The sequence below is a fragment of the Urocitellus parryii genome, chromosome 12 (assembly GCF_045843805.1).
Source record: "Urocitellus parryii isolate mUroPar1 chromosome 12, mUroPar1.hap1, whole genome shotgun sequence".
Lineage (NCBI taxonomy): Eukaryota > Metazoa > Chordata > Mammalia > Rodentia > Sciuridae > Urocitellus > Urocitellus parryii.
In genome coordinates, this window is record NC_135542.1 from 19,778,361 (window position 1) to 19,796,611 (window position 18,251).

General features: G+C 49.0%; 1 protein-coding gene across 1 annotated transcript in view; it reads left to right on the forward strand.

Annotated features, from left to right (window-relative positions):
- The window catches only part of LOC144249866 (uncharacterized), a 155,046-nt gene that overhangs the window by 92,238 nt on the left and 44,557 nt on the right, over window positions 1-18,251 (forward strand). Inside the window, 3 exon segments of the mRNA XM_077792064.1 lie at window positions 8,838-9,068; window positions 10,152-10,266; window positions 10,461-10,558. Of these exon segments, the coding sequence (XP_077648190.1) occupies window positions 8,838-9,068; window positions 10,152-10,266; window positions 10,461-10,558 (444 nt within the window).

Sequence of the window (18,251 nt, forward strand, 5' to 3'; positions counted from 1 at the left end):
CCATGCCTGAGATCAGCAGTAATATTTATCAGCAAATGTGAGATTTTCAAAGATCCAATTCTATGTGCTCCTTTCTCATAGAGCCTTAGGCAGGGATATAGCATACATAAATATTAAGTAAAGTCCATAGTTTTTAAAATGTCATCCATTGAATAGTTGACACATGTCTGAGATACTTTTTATTTTGGAGGAGGTATTATTTAATAGGGAATTCCAACAGCTACCTAATAGTGAAATGAGAAGTCTTGCATCCATTTTATTTTGTTTCTGATGATTTTTATGAGTAAGGGTAAGATACTTCCTTGTTCTGATGCAGATGTTGCCCACTTTTGTGAATGGATGCGGGGTATCACCTACTACTTGCATATCTGCATATTGGGCTTGACACTGCTATCGTACTTGGTAGTTGGCAAAAAGTCAATACTGAAGTTAAGCTCTTGTGTTCTAGCAGCAGAGCTGAAGATCCTTGATGTGCCACCTTCTGCAATCCATGCTGCTCTCTTCATGTTCCTTATTGACTTCCTGGTGATGAGCATCATGGTCTCCTGGTCTTGAGAATGGCCAAGCATTGCTCTGTGAATGTGGAAGATGGGCATGTGGAAGGCTCCAGGGAGGAGGGATCATTGAACATGTACTCTAATCCATGTGCCTGTTGAATGACCTGTTTTTTTATTTTTGGGTTTTAAGGGAGACACTGCCCTCAAACACTTCTGTGCAGCTGGGAATGCAGGCTTCTGCTTCACCTTGCAGGAAGCATTAACGAATCCTTTCCAGAAGACATGAGAAGAGAGAAGTGAGCCTCTGGTATCATGCAGGTTCCTTGCATTGCCCATGGGCTAGAAGAGAGAAGAGTTGCTTCATGAGACTTGATCCCCTTTTTCCTGAAAAGTTCCACACAGAGGTGAGTCCCCAGCATGTTTAGAAATCATTTCAGACACCTTTCTGGACGGAATTGAATCAGAGTCCCTGATGATGTGGAAGAGCTAAAGATGGGTTTGCTATGAATTTTCTATTTCATTCATCAGGGCCTGAGTCAAGTCAGTCATTGTGCTGTCAACACATGAGCTGCTGGTCAAATGTGAGGAAGTGGTCTTGCTTTATGAAAACACCACCCTGATTCAGTGAGCCAGAGGCAGCCTGCAGTCCCTGTTTTCCTGTAAAGGCAGATTGCTGTGGATGGCCTCTGGCCTCGTCATGCAGCCCTGCTCAGAGTAGGGGATTGAGGGACCAGGCAGATCCCTAGTTCCTTTTGACCTTTATTGCCATTGGGCCACCCCAGGGTCCTTGGAATCTACCTGGTCTTCTGGCCTGGGTCAGGGGATGTGAGGTTTGGAATCCCCCTCTGTGGCAGGATCCCAAGCCCCCCCAGCCACTTGAGGACAGGCACAGCCTTCCCTAATTGTGTTAGAGTTGGAGACTTCTCCCACCCATCCTCATCCATGCTCATCCCACATTTTGTAGCTTGACACCTGAGGACCTTTATTCATTGACTTAGTTGTTAGTGATGATGGTTACTAAGACTAAGTGACTCTTTCAAGTCACATCACTTGCATGGTAGGGCTAGAGCATGGATCTTCCTAATTGATTTCATGGGACTCTCTCATGGAAACTGTGACTGCCTCCTAAACACACACTCTACATTTGGAGTGTCAAAATTCTTGGCACTGCCTCCTTGGCAAGTGTATCTTGTCTTCTACGTGGGAATTTCACAAATATTTTCCTTTGGTTTGTGGAGGTCATGCAGAAGGGATTTCATTTGAAATAGCCCAAACAAGAAATACCAGTTGTCTTTTTCGCACATGGATGTGTGTAGTGAACATCCCTTTCTGTGTGCTTGCATGAGTTGCTCCTTTGAATTTGTTGAAGAATGGTTGGCTGGGGAGCAAGGTAACGAGAGATGGATATCAATGCTTGTCCAGTATTCTGAAGTGAAGAATGTATTGAGGATGTGAAGGCTTTTCTAGCCAGTTCCTATGGCTCAGTCAGGGATCAGTCAGAGGATTCTGTCTGGTAGACTCTTTGGAACATATGTCAAAGTGGCCTGGTCTTACCCTGTCCAGGACTGAATACTGAGCTTGAGTGGGAGCTTCTTATCAGTTCAAGTACTTCCATGAGTCTGTCCTCTGTTCTCTTTGGTTTTTTTTTTTTTTTCAGTTTTCAGTGGACATATCTTTATTTTATTTTATTTTATATGGTGCTGAGGATCGAACCCACTGACTCGCGCATGCCAGTCGAACACGTTACCACTTGAGCCACATCCCCAGCCCCCTCTGTTCTCTTTTTTCCGAGCAGTTTCTAACAGGAAAGGAGAACAAACATTGAAAGTACAGTGATTGATTATGTATACCAATGTTATTTGAATCAACTTTGTATAATTCAAAATTAACTTTTTGCTAGTAAAATTTCATATGTTGAGGAAATAATGAAAATATTGGGGTTGGGGGATGAGGATGGGCAAATCAAATATTTTTGAGCACCAAGACCTGTTTTTTTTTTTTTTTAACTTAAATCATAAACTGCCTGAGGACCACAGCAAGTAGATATTTCCAGAGACAGTGGGAAGGTAGTAGCACATGAGGAAGGGAAGAGCTCTCAGGATGGGAAGAGGGGGCCGCTTCAGGACTCACCGGGCATGGCACATGGTACATGCCTGGGCCCACTGAGTGGGGAAGATCCATGCTCTGTGTCCCTCCACCCTCCTCTGTAGCTTGTGTTGGCAGCAGATCAGGGAATTGGGGTCAGAAGTGCTCCCAGTAATATAGGCACCAGCCCCCAGAGTGTGTTCCTAGCCCTTTCCCCACCTGGCCTGTCTTGGTGCTTGTGTTGATGCATGGCTGAAACCCTACAGTCATCAGAGTGTGTCTGCGGTCCAGATCCACCCTGCATGGCCAACATGCTCAGACCTTCGGCTGGGTCCTAGGCCTGCTACAACCAAACTCTGTCAACTGGGTGGCCAACAACAGAGGAAGGGCCTTCCCTCAAGCTCCAGGGGCTCAACACACAAGGTGTTGGGCGGTCTCACTGCCAAAACACCTCACAGGTTCCTAGGGGACTGTCCCCCCAACTCTCCCAGCCCTTGCCCACTCTCGTATTGCTGCCCACGATCTGTGGTTCCCATATGGGCATCCCGCCCTGGCTCCAACCTCACATAGCTGGTATCCCCAAGTCTCCCTGGTCTCTGGGTCCAGACTCTCCTCTTCCTACAAGAATATCAGATATTGGATTTGGTCCCAGTTGATGCTGTGTTCCATCATGTGAGCTCTTAGCTTCATCACTGTGCAAAGACTCTTTTCCCACACAAGTTCGCACGACTTTTGGCTGGCTTAAGAATTTTCAGGCGACACTTTTCTAATGAGTACACTTTCCTTCCTTCCGATCTCCCCCCAGTGAGCATTCCTCGCACCCTTGTCCTAGTTCCTTTATGGCAGTTTCCCTCCTTATGGCTGAGAGGACCTAGTGACCCCTGGATTCACACGTCCTCCTTAATCACCAACACACTGCAGAATTCTCCAAAGGGCCATATATGCTCCTGGAAGTTGGTGTTGGAAATAGTTTTCCATCCATTAATCACTCCCTCACTCACTAATGTCCTTGTGTCCTTGAGAAAGGCTCTCCCTTTCCTGGTTTTCCTGAATAGAAATCCTCTTGCCTCTTGGGTGAATAGGGTTATGGGTTGTGCAGAGGGTGTTGGTCCACTGAGCATCTTAGAGACTGTCCTTTATGGAGCCTAATGATCCTCACTGGGGAATGAGGCCAGGGTCCTAACTGTGGTTAGTGTGAGGACACCCTGGGTTCAGAGAGGGAAAGAAGGACGAGGGAAACTCAGATGTCCCTTCATGGCCCCTGGAGTTAGAGGACTTACCCCTTTGCACCTGGGATCAGGAGACCTCATTTCCTCAAGGACACGCACACTCAGACGTTAATCTTGAGTGTGGGTTCCTTTCTGGGGTCCAGGGCTGTTGTTAGCCACCAGGAATGACAGTGCTCTCCATGCTGAGTGGAGCCATTTTTGCCAGGAAAGAGCCCGTGGTCACGCCTTGTGCAAAGCATCCCGCGCCAGGGGCTCCCATCCCTACATTCCTGTCCTGAAAGGAAACCACTCAGAGGCAAGGTGGGTCCAACCACCTCCCATGTGTTCACTCATCACTGTGTTCCAGCATCACCCCAGTTAACAGTCCTGATGGGATTGGATGTGGCTCAGAGTGTCACCCTCATGAGCTCTACCCTGCCACAGCTGCAGTTCTGCAGTGGGAGAAACTCAAAACCTCAAAACACATGCACATGAAAGAAAAGAGCAAGAGCCAGAGCCCAAACAGGCCAGGTGTGGCAAAGACAGCTGGAGTGCCTAGGTTGGGACTCAGAATTATGTCAGTGGGGTGGCATTGCTGCTGGCACCAGCATGATAACCGAGAGCCAGCCCTGCTCATTTTGGGGAGCAGTGTGTTGGGGAAGGCAGCAGAAATTGAGAGGCAGGATTGAGTTTGGCCCTAGGAGGAGGTTGGGTAAGAGGCCAGTGTGGGTTGGAGGGCCTGGGCAGATAGAGAGAGGCCAGGGCACACCCCAAAGCCTGGAGACTGCACTGGATGTCCAGGGTTGTGAAACACCCTCCCCTCTTACTCACAACTGAGAGCAAGGGGCATTGATGAGTTCAGTTTGTGTGCGGCTGCATCCAAGGTGGCTCGGCTAGGCACCTCTGTTTCCTTGACTCAGGAGGCTGGGAGTCCAGGCTCCACCGAGGCTCGGCTGGGAGGATCGGACTCTGAGTTTATGCCTGTGTTCCTGGTAGGATCCATGTTGGCTGAGCCTCAGTGTTTTTGTAATGAGAGGATGGGTGACCGTCATGTCTTTATCACAGGACACACTTGCTAAATGGATTTGTTTGCTCTGAGGAGGAAAGAGAGAGGGGGGAGTGGTGCTGGAGACAGGGATGCAGACAGGGGTCATGGACTTGGCATAACTCAGTCTTGGAGGTGATATCCCATCACCTGTACCCACTTCAATTCCCATGAATCCAGAGGCTGAGCCCCCTTGAGGTGAGGGGTGAACCGGTTCTGGGCAGCAGGATGCTGTGGTACCTCGGAGTCTCTGTGAGACCCCAACACTAGACACGCTTGGCCCTTTTGAAATCTTAGGAGAAGCCTTGGGAAGTTGTATGGCAGAGGGGAGCAGCCTCTGCATCTCAGTCCCCTCCAACTTGCCATGGTGTAGAGAGGGAACTGCAGCCACGATGGGACGGACATTGGCCATGTCCCTGTGTGGGACACAGGCCTGATTGAGTTAGGGTGCATTCTTTGTCTCTCCCCTTCTTGTGATTGTCCCATCTGTACATTTGTGCTTTAGCCACCTGTGAGTCCCATCTCTGGTTTCAGAGAGAATAGAGGGTGTTAGGGGCCAATAGACACAATAAACCCTAGAGATTAGATGCTACCCTACTTTCCAGAAAGGACTGGGCACACCGTGAGTTGCACAATGATGGGACCAGGGTCCAAAAGCTGCTGAGAGGGAAGGACTGGTTGTGAATGCATTTTTGAAGGCTCCAAGCTGGAACTCTAGTGGCACCAAGCAGGGCAGATGCTGGTGGGGATGTTTGGGTAGTTGTTGGTGAACACCTGCGCACCTGAGATGGGTAGGCATGGAGGAGAAATCAGCAGCCCATAGGGCTTTTGAAAGTGGTCTTATGTGAAAAGAGGCTCAGGTATGGGCACAGGAAATGACATCATTGCCTTGACAATGGATCAAACAGAACATGGAACCCTGGTATCCAGGCACCCACTTCACTGACCAAGCCATCCGAGCTCACTTGGTTGGAGCCACTGGAGGGAGAAGGATGTTCTCCTGTGGTTGCAGACAATGCCGAGCCTCAGGCTCCCAGGAATCTCAGGGGGGCCAACTAGCCCTTTTGTGGATACACTGGGTGAGGCTTCATCTTAGACGCCAGAGCCTCTGGCGATTGTCGCAGAGGAGCTCAAGAGTAACAGTGAGTAGCACAGGGCAGGTGAGCCCAGCAGGCCCTCTAGTCTGATCCCTGATGAATGGCCCAGGACTCCTATTCTGACTCTGTGTGTGTGTGTGTGTGTGTGTGTGTGTGTGTACTGATGGGAACTGTCCCATTGTGCTTTGACTCTAGTGTATTGGCACAAGTCATTTTTCTGTTTGTCACCATTTCCATTTTGAACCCACCATTCTTGGTCCCAACCCAGGGTGAAAATGATCAGAACACGGAGGAGCCCTTCAGGGTTCAGAGCCTTGAACCTTACAGGCAGGACCAGCTTAGGAATGAGCTCCTGCCTGTCATTTGTGGGAGGAACCTACAGTTCAGCAGCAACATGGGGTTAATCTCCTGGGATTTCATCCCCACCCAGCAGGTGCTGGATCTCTTGTTCCCAAGGTAAGCACCAGACCACCAAGCCCAAGTGTGTAGCCCCCTCATGCCTCTGTCTTGGGGCTGCCATGTGCCTCTCAGGGACCCAAAGGTTTGTGATACCTAATGAGAAAGAGGACCACACTCATAGTGGAATGTCAGCCCCGAATGGTACGAGTCCTGGAGGTGCCTGCCACAGCCTTGCAAGGGCAGTGAACTTCCCCTCTCAGGCAGAGAAACCATCCTGACTCCAGCTGATCCACAGAGGTCCATGGAGCAGTCCCCACACACTGGGCACCACAGCTCAATGGTGTGCACTGAGCTCATTCCCAGGTGGACTCAGTGAGGCCAGGTGGTCTTTCTGGTGTGATGTTGGCTTTGTGAAGAACGTAGATCTGTGCCAGAGGCGTCTCAAAACTCGGGCCTTGGGAAAAGCACTTTTGGGTTAATAAAGACATGTTAGTTTCCATAGTGGGACAGAGCGTCCTAGCTGGGACATAGCTGGACAGGGGCTTTGGACATGGCAGCTCCCACACCCAGAGATATGTGGGAATCAGCAGTTTGGGCTCATTCACTGGTGAACATGGAGAAAGCACCCACTGTGTGAAGACACGTTTCCAGTCACGTTTCATAATTCAGTGAAAAATGGGGTGCAAATGATTGCCATTGTGTCCCTTTTCATGGGGTCAGCCTAAACCGCAGGTGCCATGAGTACATATCCTCCATGTGACTGCATCCCTGACTCCATGAGGCATAACTGCACGTTGTCCTCTTCAGTGACTATGGTGGACCCTTGGACCAACTTCAACATGGAATGGGCTTGGGGTCAAGAGGGTGGGCTCCTGTTTCCAGAATAGGGACCTGCAAGGTGATTTGACTTGGGAAGGCTGAGGAAAGACTGCTCTGCCCAATTCAGTTTTCTGCCTGCAGTGTAAGGTGTGGGGCTTCAACAGTAGGAGGGGTAAGGCGGGGAGTTGTAGGTGGAGTCAGGGTCCTCTGGGGAAGGCCCTGGGATAATGGATCCCCCCACACCACACCTCCCTGTCCTCCCCCAGGGCCACAGAGATGTGGTCTGCACTCATGGGAAAAGAGAGGTCCACCGCTACTCAGGGGAACTCAGTGAGAGCTCACAGAGAATGAGGTAGCATTGCAGCCCACGCCAGGGGAGGAGGTGTCTCTTGAGCCCCGAGAAGAGTGGGCAGGAGGACAGACACTCCCAGAAGGTGCATTCCAGGTTGGAGAGCATGTAGCCAAGAGGAAGAAGAGTGTCAGGCCTGCCCAGAGGAGGGGAGAGCTGGTCAAACCATGGATCTAGCGCTCCTTCGTTGAAGGTTCTTTGCCTGTAGCGACCTGTCCTGACCCTGCCTGTACAGCCACTGTGTCTTGCCTGAGGTGGACTGGTGTGTTCAGAACCAGGGACGGTTCAGGAGGGTAGGGTCAGAGGTTTGCTCTGGAGGCCGTGGCGAAGGCAAGGCCAGGGTTTTGCTGACTCCACACCTGCCTCCCCACAGTGCCTCATCTTCCTTCCTGGGGACCTGGGTGAACTTCTACTCCGAGGCTTCCCATCAGCCTCCAGGCTCTCTGAGTCTGCAGCAGCTGCTGCCGTACATGTGGCTCCTCCTGGGTGGCTTTAACCTGGAGCACCAAGCACACCACCTGCTGGCCCAGGTTGAAGATGGCAGATCAAGCCAGGCAGAGCCTGAGAGCCAGGCGGACCGGGGTGAGTACCTAAGTACCTCAACACACCTCCAAACCATACCCCTCCAATTAGTGTAGCCCTGTATGAGTAGATGAGTCCACTGTCAAGGTGGAGGCACCCACCATCAAGTGCTTTTCCCCAAACCCACCTGTGATCATTGCTGCAGTGGGGAGAAAACCTTCAACACATGAGTCTTTGGGGACCAATCCAGATACAAAGTCTAGCTGTTTCTCTTTGATGGGTCCAACGTGAACTAAGAGGTACTGGGGTACAAGGGGCTATTTCCTTGAAAGGTGTTCCTGTAGTGGACCTCCTGTGCATAGAGGGTCCTCAGGGATTAATCAGTGGGGAGTCTTTGGTGGAACAGAAGCTGGATTCGGGGGCTCTCAGGTCTGTGTGTGAGACCTGAGCTGGCAGAGGCTCTCAGTTGTGGGGGATGTTGGGTAGTGTATTCCTTGAGTGTCACCTACCACGCCTCTGCCCCTGCCTTTCCAGAGCTGAGGGTCCCTGCTGATGCGAAAGTATATCACGGCCTGATTGGAGGAGTGCATTACGACTTTCTTCTTCGAGAAACAGATGCCAGCAAGTCGTTGAAGGTCAAACCAAAGGAGGTAAACAGCCACCTTCTTCAGTCTTTACTCCTGGTGCCACTCCACATCCTCCAAGGGGACAAGAACCTCAGGTTCTGGATGGATGTTGTAGAATGCCCACAGAGCCAACTGCCAGGCTGGGTGGGGTGCAGTTGCTGGGCTTTGCTGATGTTGTCATCCCCCACAGTTCTTGGAACCTTCTGTGGCAGTGGCATCCAGGACCCCAGCAGCTGTGAGCAGCAGCTCTGCAGTGGCTGCAGGATCATTGCCCCAGGCCACCCAAAGCAATGAGTGCTGCATGAGAAAAGTCACCAGTAGCAGCTCCTCACTGCTTCACTCCAGCGAGCAGGTGGAAGACAGCCGCGTTGTTCACGTCCTCCTAGAGGGACAGAGCCTGAGGGAGACAAAGCGCATCCCGGTAAGCCCGACAGCAGGGCTGCCTCCTGGGTGTCCACACAGTGGAAGGCAGGAGACACAGCCAACCCCAGGGCTATGGTGGGAAATAAAGAAGAGAGAGGTCCGTCTTAAGGGCTTGACCTGAGGAGGGAGAGCATCAGCATGCCCAGCTTCCGTGGTGAGTGGGCCTGTGTATTGTGGGTTTTGCAGGCCAGAAGTGCAGACGGAAGTGCTGTGGACAGATGAAGGCAGAGATATGTCCAGGGTGCAGGCTGCAGTGCCTAGAACTTGGTATTCTCAATGAGTGAAGTTGGAGCAGAGGAGGTGGCAGTGACTTGTCACATGTGTAGGAGGGGATGTGTTCCTGGTGGCAGGGAAGAGAACCTCCTTAGCATGACTAGGTGTAGGAATTTGGGGTCGGGATCACCTGGGGGGTCATGCCAAAGCTTCGGAATGTTAGGCTTTGCATGTATGTAAATACGGAGCTAAAGGGGTTCTTGGCAGAATTTCTATGGATGTGCAGTAGACACGCTAATGCTGCAGGTGTCCAGCTGCAGAGGAGACATGTTCAGTGACTGCCAGTGCTGAGTCAAGTACATCATTACAACCAGACCCGCACCGAGCTTCCAGAGGCCAGGGCCTCTCAAAGCTATCATGAAGCACTCAAGTGCACACTCTTGTATCTGAGTCTGTTTTGTGTCATGGCAGTCAGGACCCAAATTTTCAGTGCATCTGCCTCTTCCACCCACAAAGGCAGCCTGCATCCCAGATCACACTTGGTGCGCAGATCCCTGGCCCATTGCTCTCATCTCAGTGAGATGAGAGTGTGTCTGTGCATAGGCAGTTTGGTCCTTTGACATGAGTGGAATGTGGCTCCCCAGGGGGAGGGGAGATGGCAGGTACAGGCAGATATTTGTACCAGGATTGTTCTAGTAGCACATTGCAAGAACCCAGGTGGTATATGGAGGACACACTCAGGTAGCAGGATAACAAGATTGTGCCCTTGTATATGTAGCTGAGATTTCTCCTGAATGTTTGACCACAGTCTTCTGGGTAGCTCTTCTAAAAGCCATTCTCTGATGACATTTGTCCCACCCTGATCCAGGTGACCTTTCAGGAGACGGTGACAAGCCTCATCCGCAGGGCCTTGGACCAAAATTTGTTGCAGCATGAGGATGTGGACAACTTTGAGCTGCTGTATATGATGTCTGAGGATGAGAGTAAGTAGGACAATCAGACAGTGGGGAGACATGATCCACAGTGGGCTCAGGATAACTGACAGCCAAGAGAAAGTGGGCCTTGGCCCCAAAATACCAAAGTGTGATGGGCCTGGCGGAGACTCTCAGGGGTTGTGGGTGTTTTGTGGTATAATCCTTGAGTGCCACCTAACAATTCTCTCCACTTCGCTCTGCAGAAATCAAGGTCTCTGACCACTCACTCGTGTGTCTGTCCATGAATCTGGGAGTACAATATTTCATCGTGAGGAAACGCCCCCAGGTCAAGGGAAAGGAGGTAAACACCTACCTTATTCAAGCTGTGCATGTGCTGCCATTCCACTCCGACCTGAGGAAATAAGAAGCCTCAGCACCTGGACATATTTGCTGGAAGCCCATAGAGCCAACTGACAGTCTGGGGTGGCTTTGTGTTTCTGGGTTTGCTGATGTTCCATCCCCCACAGTTCTCAGAATCAACCTGCAAGTCCTCCAGGCCGCTTTCCCACAAGCAGGTGGGAGACACCTGCTTAATTCGTGTCCACTTAGAAACACAAAGTCCAGAGATGGCCAAGAGTGTTCTGGTAAGCCTGGGAGCAGGGGTGTCCCGTGGTGCTTACACCTGGGTGGGGAGCAGACACTGGTCCAATACCATGGACTACTCATGCCCTCTTGAATTTGGAGCTTCTGGATGATCAGGAGGATAGATGGGAATCAAGAAGGGAGAGGTCAGTGTGAAGGGCTGGAGCTGAGATGAGCGAGTGCAGCAGCTTGTCCACTGCCATGTCTGAGGGAGTCTGTGTGTCAGGTGGCAGCATGCAGTCCAGAAGGGCAGGGACAGGTATGGGTGACAGATGAGAATAGGACAGGAACTAGGTTGCAGGTTCCCTTGTATGGGATGCTGACGTCTATGGAGGAGGACAGCAGTGTGAGGTTCTCCATGTTCCTTGAACAAGGAGCTGAGAGAGTCTCTCTGCAGAGTCGATATGGATGTGGAGCAAGCACACTAAATGTCCAGGTAACCCAATGACCACCCTTGCCGGATGAGGTGCCCTCCTACATCCCAGCCAGCACTGAGCCTCTGGAGGCCAGGAGCTCTCGTGGCTATCTTTCAGCACTCCTGTGTGTGGTCATGTTCCTGGGTCTGTTTTTGGCCCTGGCAATCCAGACCAAAGCCTCTAGGTTTCGTGCCTAGGCCATTCCCAATGCCGCCTGCATCCTCGGGCATACCTGGGATCTTGGAGGCTATTGTCCCATTCCTCCCAACTTGTGGGATGAGATTGCATCTGTATGCAGGTAGTGGGGTCCTTTCACTCCGAGAGGAGTGCAGCTCCACAAAGAGCAATGGCAGGCCCAGGAGGTCCTATGTACAAGGATTGGGCTAGTAGCCTGTGGGAAGAGCCCACACGATGAGCAGGAGGTCAGCCTCAGGTAGTAGGGTCATGGGTGTTGCACTTGTATTTAGAGTGGAGGTGCCTCCAGAATGCCCCTGCCCACTGTCCTTGAGTAGTCACTTCAAGGCCCATTTCCTGAAGGCCTGTCTCCCATGCTGCTCCAGGTGACCTGCCAGGATAGGGCTCCTGTTGTCATCCGCAGCGCCCTCGACCTACACTTCCTTACTGAGGAGAATCCAGAGGATTATGAGCTGGGCCAAATCATCTCTCGCCGTCAGAGTAAGTGAGACAATCAGATAGCAGAGAGCAAGGGTCAGGATGTGGACTCAGGTCAACTCTTAGCAACAAAGAGTAGTCTCTGACCCCCAAGAACACTCCAACAGGTGTGTTGGGTTCGTGCACAAAGCCAACTGCACTTCTGCTGGTGGAAGGTCTTGAGGTCCAATAGTATACCCCAGTGGATATTGCGGCTCCCCACCAGGTGCCCTCCCCTGGACATGAACAGGCATCCAAAGCTGACATCTTTGAGGAGTGAGGAGGAAAGCCTCTCTCCAGGAGCAGTATGTTTTCATGGTCTGGGATAGGAGTGGTTTCAAAGGAACATGGGAATGCATGGGCTAAAGAGGGAACTGGCATTTTGTGGACTGAAGCAGTACTATTGAAAGCCTTCTGTGTGACCAAAAAAACCACTGCCTGGGCAGAGCATTGCCAGGATTCTAGCAAGCAGTAACAGGATGAAATTGGGAAGAAAACACAGCCTGGGAGACAGCCTGAATCATCTGTTTTTGCATAAATTCCATGGTCTTACGCACCTGAGTCCACTAGGCAAGGAGTGATCACAATAGCCAGGTTGTGATCCCTAACTAAAGTCAGATGAGGGCTTCCTGAGCACTTAGCCACAGAGCTCATCTGATAATAATGCCAGCGCTTTTTTGTTGGTTGGTTGGTTGGTTTTTGTGAGCCAAACACCACAGCAGCCATTATCCCAGCCTATGTACCCTGAAGACCACCATCCCTATGAGTTCTAGGATCACTTGTCTCCTATCTTAACCTACTGTTAGGTTAGTAGTGTCTATGGAAGAGGAAGTCTGTCTGGGGCCTTGGTAGCCTAAGAAATTCATAGCAGAGATCTCCACATCCAACCCAGAAGGGTTGGAGAACAGGCTCTAGGTTAGAGGAGGGCGACAGGAAACACATGTTCAGAGGAAGGAGAAGCGGCTGTTGTATTCCCCCACTCGGGGTCATGGCACCACTGGGCCATACACCATGTTGGAGGGAAGCAGTCCCTTTGCTGGTCTTTGGAACCATTGTTCTCAGTAGGGCAGTATTTGGAATGTGGCCTCCATTCTCAGAAGCCTGGTTCACATGGAGGCGGGCTCCACCAACGCAGAAGCATGGCTCTAACGTGGTATCCGTGCTGGTCAGCCTGTCCTCACTGTGGCCATACTTGAGGAAAATAACTCAGAGGAGGAATCCTAGGCCTTTTCTCTGGGTTTCATAGCTTTCTCTTTGGTTGTGCACTGAGGCTGTCCATAAAGCTCTAGTGTGTGGCAGTGGAGGGAGAGCTCCTCAGCCCTTGCCACAAAGGCATAGACTGGGAGAGAGAGAACGAGGCTGGCAGAGAGGGAGAGAGAGAAAGATGGAGAGGGAGGACCTCTACTTGGAGAATGAGGATTCAGTGGAGCCAACAGGAACAAGGTACTGTTGCCCAGGGCACAACCCTGTTTAGGTCTTCCCCCAACCATGCTCAACCTTTCTTCCAGTCCCTCCCACCCCCCAGTAGTGTATTCATCTTGAATGAGAATTTCATGTTGACATCAGAGCACTCACCATCCAATGCTTCCCTCCAAACCCACCTATGAAGATGGCTCATGTGGGGACTGAATCTTCGGCACAGGAGCCTTTTGTGGGAGATTTCAGATGCCAACCCTAGTGGTGTGCTTTGGCAGATGCAAGAGGACCTGAGATATTCTGGAGTCCAAAGCCTTTGGTAGGAACAGACATTAGGTCTGTTGAAGTGCTCTGCCTAGTTCTTCCTCAGGGAGGACTGTGGAGGCTGTCTTTGTTGGTATTGGTGCTGAATTGGAGAGCTCTCAGGTGTGTGGCTCTGGCCTTTTCTGGCACAGGCTCTCAGATGTTGGCGTGTCCTAGGGAGCACCTCCTGAGTGCCACCTTCTTTTTGTACACCCCTCTCTCCCCAGAGCTGAGGATTCCAGCAGAGGCCAACGTATTTTATGCCAAGAATCCTCACAAAAAATCCAACTTTGTGCTGAGGAAAAGGAGCCTCTCCCAAAAGAATGATGGGTGGATCCAGCCTCAACCTCCCTCTCGTCCTGGAAAGAAGGCTCCAGCCCTCCTGAGGATGCTTGCAAAACCATTCTGCTGCTGTGTGCCTGGGCGGGGCTGAGGCAGCCCAGGAATATTTACATTGATTACTATTTTCTTCAAAGTTTGAATCTATAGTTTGCCATTGTCCTTGACCTTGTTTAGTAACACAGTTGTTACTCTATCCTGTATTTGTTGTTTCCATTAATATATTATTATTTTAAAATACATATGTTTTTGTTACCTGATCTACTGTGATGATTTGAGTATACTAAATGTAGCAGTGATTCCTAAAGGACACATCCAAACCAACAGGAAGGAATGTTTCATTCTATCAGCAAGAACTTTGGTTTTTAGGAGTTTGGCAGATGGCATTATCTGAGTCAGTTTTCCAATGGGGGCAATGAAGTATCGGCTATGATGGTACAAACACAAACAAAGACACACAAACACACACAAGAGCACACACACTCACTGAGAGATAGATAGACAGATGGAGTTGGTCTCTGCTGAAATACTTTGGAGACATGGTTCTGATTTCTCCCCTTTTGGAGTATTTTCAATTGCACAAGGTGTCTTGCAAATGAACCCATGTCTGAGGAAGACATGCATGTGTACTTCACATGCCACTTTTCACATAGCAGGAAGGTCATGTAATATTTTTCATGCAGCTGTCTTTTGACTGTGAACCATCCCATGAGGTCAGCTGTGGAATTTTCAACTTGTAGCATCACAATGGGGATCCACTCTTTGGATTTGGGGATATTTCCGATTTTCTTGATTCAGATTGGAATGATATATATATTAGTTTTTGATGAAAATTCTGCATTTGATGGTAATGAATGTCGTGCATCTAGGAATCTGTAGAGTGCAGACAATGAATGGATGCCTACTGTTGTCTGGACTGGTCTGAAAAGTCCTGTAGCATCTGAGCATGTGTGAGGGCTGTACAGGTCTTGCAAAAAGTCCAGGTCAGATGATCCTGCACAAAGCTGAACTCCTAGTGGTCTCCACAACAGTGTAAGGGCCAAGGAGAAACACACTTCCACACAGAAGTTGGGAAGCTACCTTATGAAGGTGATCATAGATACGGGATTATTAATATATCCAGGTTGGCATCTATTATTTTTTTAGCTTTTGACTTTCGCAGCTGTGGGCATCTTGACAACCATCAACTCCCTGTAAGCACAGACAACTCTATAAGAACCTGAGGATAAATTTCCCTGTGCATGTCCCCTTGTGAAACTGCTTAAGCACCGCCTGGTTTACACACAGGTGGAATTTCTAGGTCAAAGTGTGCATGTTTACTTCTTTGACTAAGCACTGCCAGGTGGCTCCTCTGCATAGCTCTACCTGTGGCCAGGATTGTATTATCTAGCTTTCTAACTTTTGCATGTTGAGTAGATACATAGTGGGAGCACACTGTTTTTGTTGGTATTTTTCTTGGTATCTATTCTGATGCTTTTCACTGGGGGATTTTTTCCTGTGAAAATGGGCTTCCTCTACTTGACCTTATTTTCTTCTTTTAAAAATTTTTTCAATGTGACTTTTAAATTTTAGTTTTATTAAAGACATTGCCCCTTGCTTGCATAGTCTATATCTAAAGCACTAGTCCTTGCTCCAAGGCCCAGCTTGCTCTCAGCTGCCCCAGGAGGGGAACAGTCTTTGGCGGTAGACAAGAGACACCCCTGCAGGGGGCACAAGTGCTTTGGCCCTCTGGTGTCTTGCCAGCAGTGCTTCCCATGCTCACAGAGGGTTTCAGACACTGAGTCAATGGTCCAGGTGGTCTTTTGTTCAGTCTGATCTCAAATTGAGCTCCTCTGAGAGGTCATATTGAAGTCCTTGTGTGTACCTGATCCATCATTTTAAACACTATTCCAAGTTCACTTTTTGTGTGTACGTGGGTTCTGGGGATTGAACCCAGGGCCTTGAGCCTGTGAGGCAAGTGACCTACCTGAGCTACACCCTCAGAGACCCCTGTAAAAGTATTTCCCCTTTGCCTCGGGGTCTAAGTTGCCAAGGCTGACCTCAAACGTTCCTCTTGCCTCAGCCTCCCTGGTGGCTGGCATGACAGGCATGCACCTGGGACTGTCACACTCGAGCCTGTGATGGGAACTCATGTGCATCTGTCCAGGGCTGAGCATGGTTAGGCAGAGCTGTGCTCCAGGCTCCCTGCAGGGCTGTGGAGGCTTCTGCTGCCCAGCAGCCCTGGTGCCATGGCCAGGGCTCCTCCCAGCCGAGGGCAGGCAGCTGCCCATTGCTGTAGGCTGACCTTATTTTCTTCTTATGGCACTCGTCCGTTCTCTGGAGTATGTTGTATGGTTTGTCCATTAGGAGTCTAACAGGTCCTCTAGAACCTTCAAACAATTAGTAAAATTCCTAAACAGTAAGTGAGCACCCGCAGAAATTGGGCTAATATTTTGGGAAGAACAATGTTGGATGATATATTCATGGCTTGAATAGATCATCCAACATGAAGTTATATTTTATTACTTACAAAATAATAAAATAATGAAGCAATACCATGGGCTGAGCTAAAATAGATCCTTAGGATCTTAGGCATTCTGTAACAAATCTGTGTCACTTGAAGTATAGAGTTGATCGACTCTGAGTAATGAAACAGAAGTAAAGGTATCAAAGCAAATGATCATCTGTTTCCAATTTTCTGTGATTTGGTTCAAGTGGTAAAGTGGTGATATTTATTAATAATGGATCAAATAGGTTCATAATTGTTTTAGAGTACAATTAGATGCCTTCAAACTTTAGGCTACATGGGCACATTTGAGAACGGTTCCAGCCGTTCTCTCATCCTTTGGGTCATTCCCCTCCTATGTCCTGTGAGACATTTTCTATGTGAGGCTTTAAGAAGAAGAAGAGAATATTCTGTAAAGAAAACCTTGTGATCTGTGCAGTATGAAGTTGAATGGATTCATTCAGAAATCAGAAATTCTATTGAAAGATATTTATTTGCATGAGCCAAATAAAACCTATTTTTAGGCATCCTGGTGAAGACAAGGTTTTATCTTTATGTCTCATTTTCTATGTTTTGTTGTTGTTGTTGTTGTTAGAATGAAATTCATATGTTGCCAGACCATTCTATCAGATGTGTAACTAGATGCCATTTAAATTACCCACTTTTACATGGTAGACAGTTTTTAATGAACACTGCCTGTCTGCACCTTTTTAAAAAACAGGACTGGGATCAGAAGCCCAAATACCAATGGTTAGCTGGAACATATTTTTCATTTGGCCTATCTGTCAGTATTCCCTGAGGTCATCTGTGGAATCAGCTTCGTTACTCCTGCTCCCTCACTGGATTTCATAGAAACCATATGCTATGTATGAATCAGGGACACCAATCCCACAACATAGCATTCTTTGAATATCCAAAGTCCCACTTTTCACTTCGCCATGCCTGAGATCAGCAGTAATATTTATCAGCAAATGTGAGATTTTCAAAGATCCAATTCTATGTGCTCCTTTCTCATAGAGCCTTAGGCAGGGATATAGCATACATAAATATTAAGTAAAGTCCATAGTTTTTAAAATGTCATCCATTGAATAGTTGACACATGTCTGAGATACTTTTTATTTTGGAGGAGGTATTATTTAATAGGGAATTCCAACAGCTACCTAATAGTGAAATGAGAAGTCTTGCATCCATTTTATTTTGTTTCTGATGATTTTTATGAGTAAGGGTAAGATACTTCCTTGTTCTGATGCAGATGTTGCCCACTTTTGTGAATGGATGCGGGGTGTCACCTACTACTTGCATATCTGCATATTGGGCTTGACACTGCTATCGTACTTGGTAGTTGGCAAAAAGTCAATACTGAAGTTAAGCTCTTGTGTTCTAGCAGCAGAGCTGAAGATCCTTGATGTGCCACCTTCTGCAATCCATGCTGCTCTCTTCATGTTCCTTATTGACTTCCTGGTGATGAGCATCATGGTCTCCTGGTCTTGAGAATGGCCAAGCATTGCTCTGTGAATGTGGAAGATGGGCATGTGGAAGGCTCCAGGGAGGAGGGATCATTGAACATGTACTCTAATCCATGTGCCTGTTGAATGACCTGTTTTTTTATTTTTGGGTTTTAAGGGAGACACTGCCCTCAAACACTTCTGTGCAGCTGGGAATGCAGGCTTCTGCTTCACCTTGCAGGAAGCATTAACGAATCCTTTCCAGAAGACATGAGAAGAGAGAAGTGAGCCTCTGGTATCATGCAGGTTCCTTGCATTGCCCATGGGCTAGAAGAGAGAAGAGTTGCTTCATGAGAC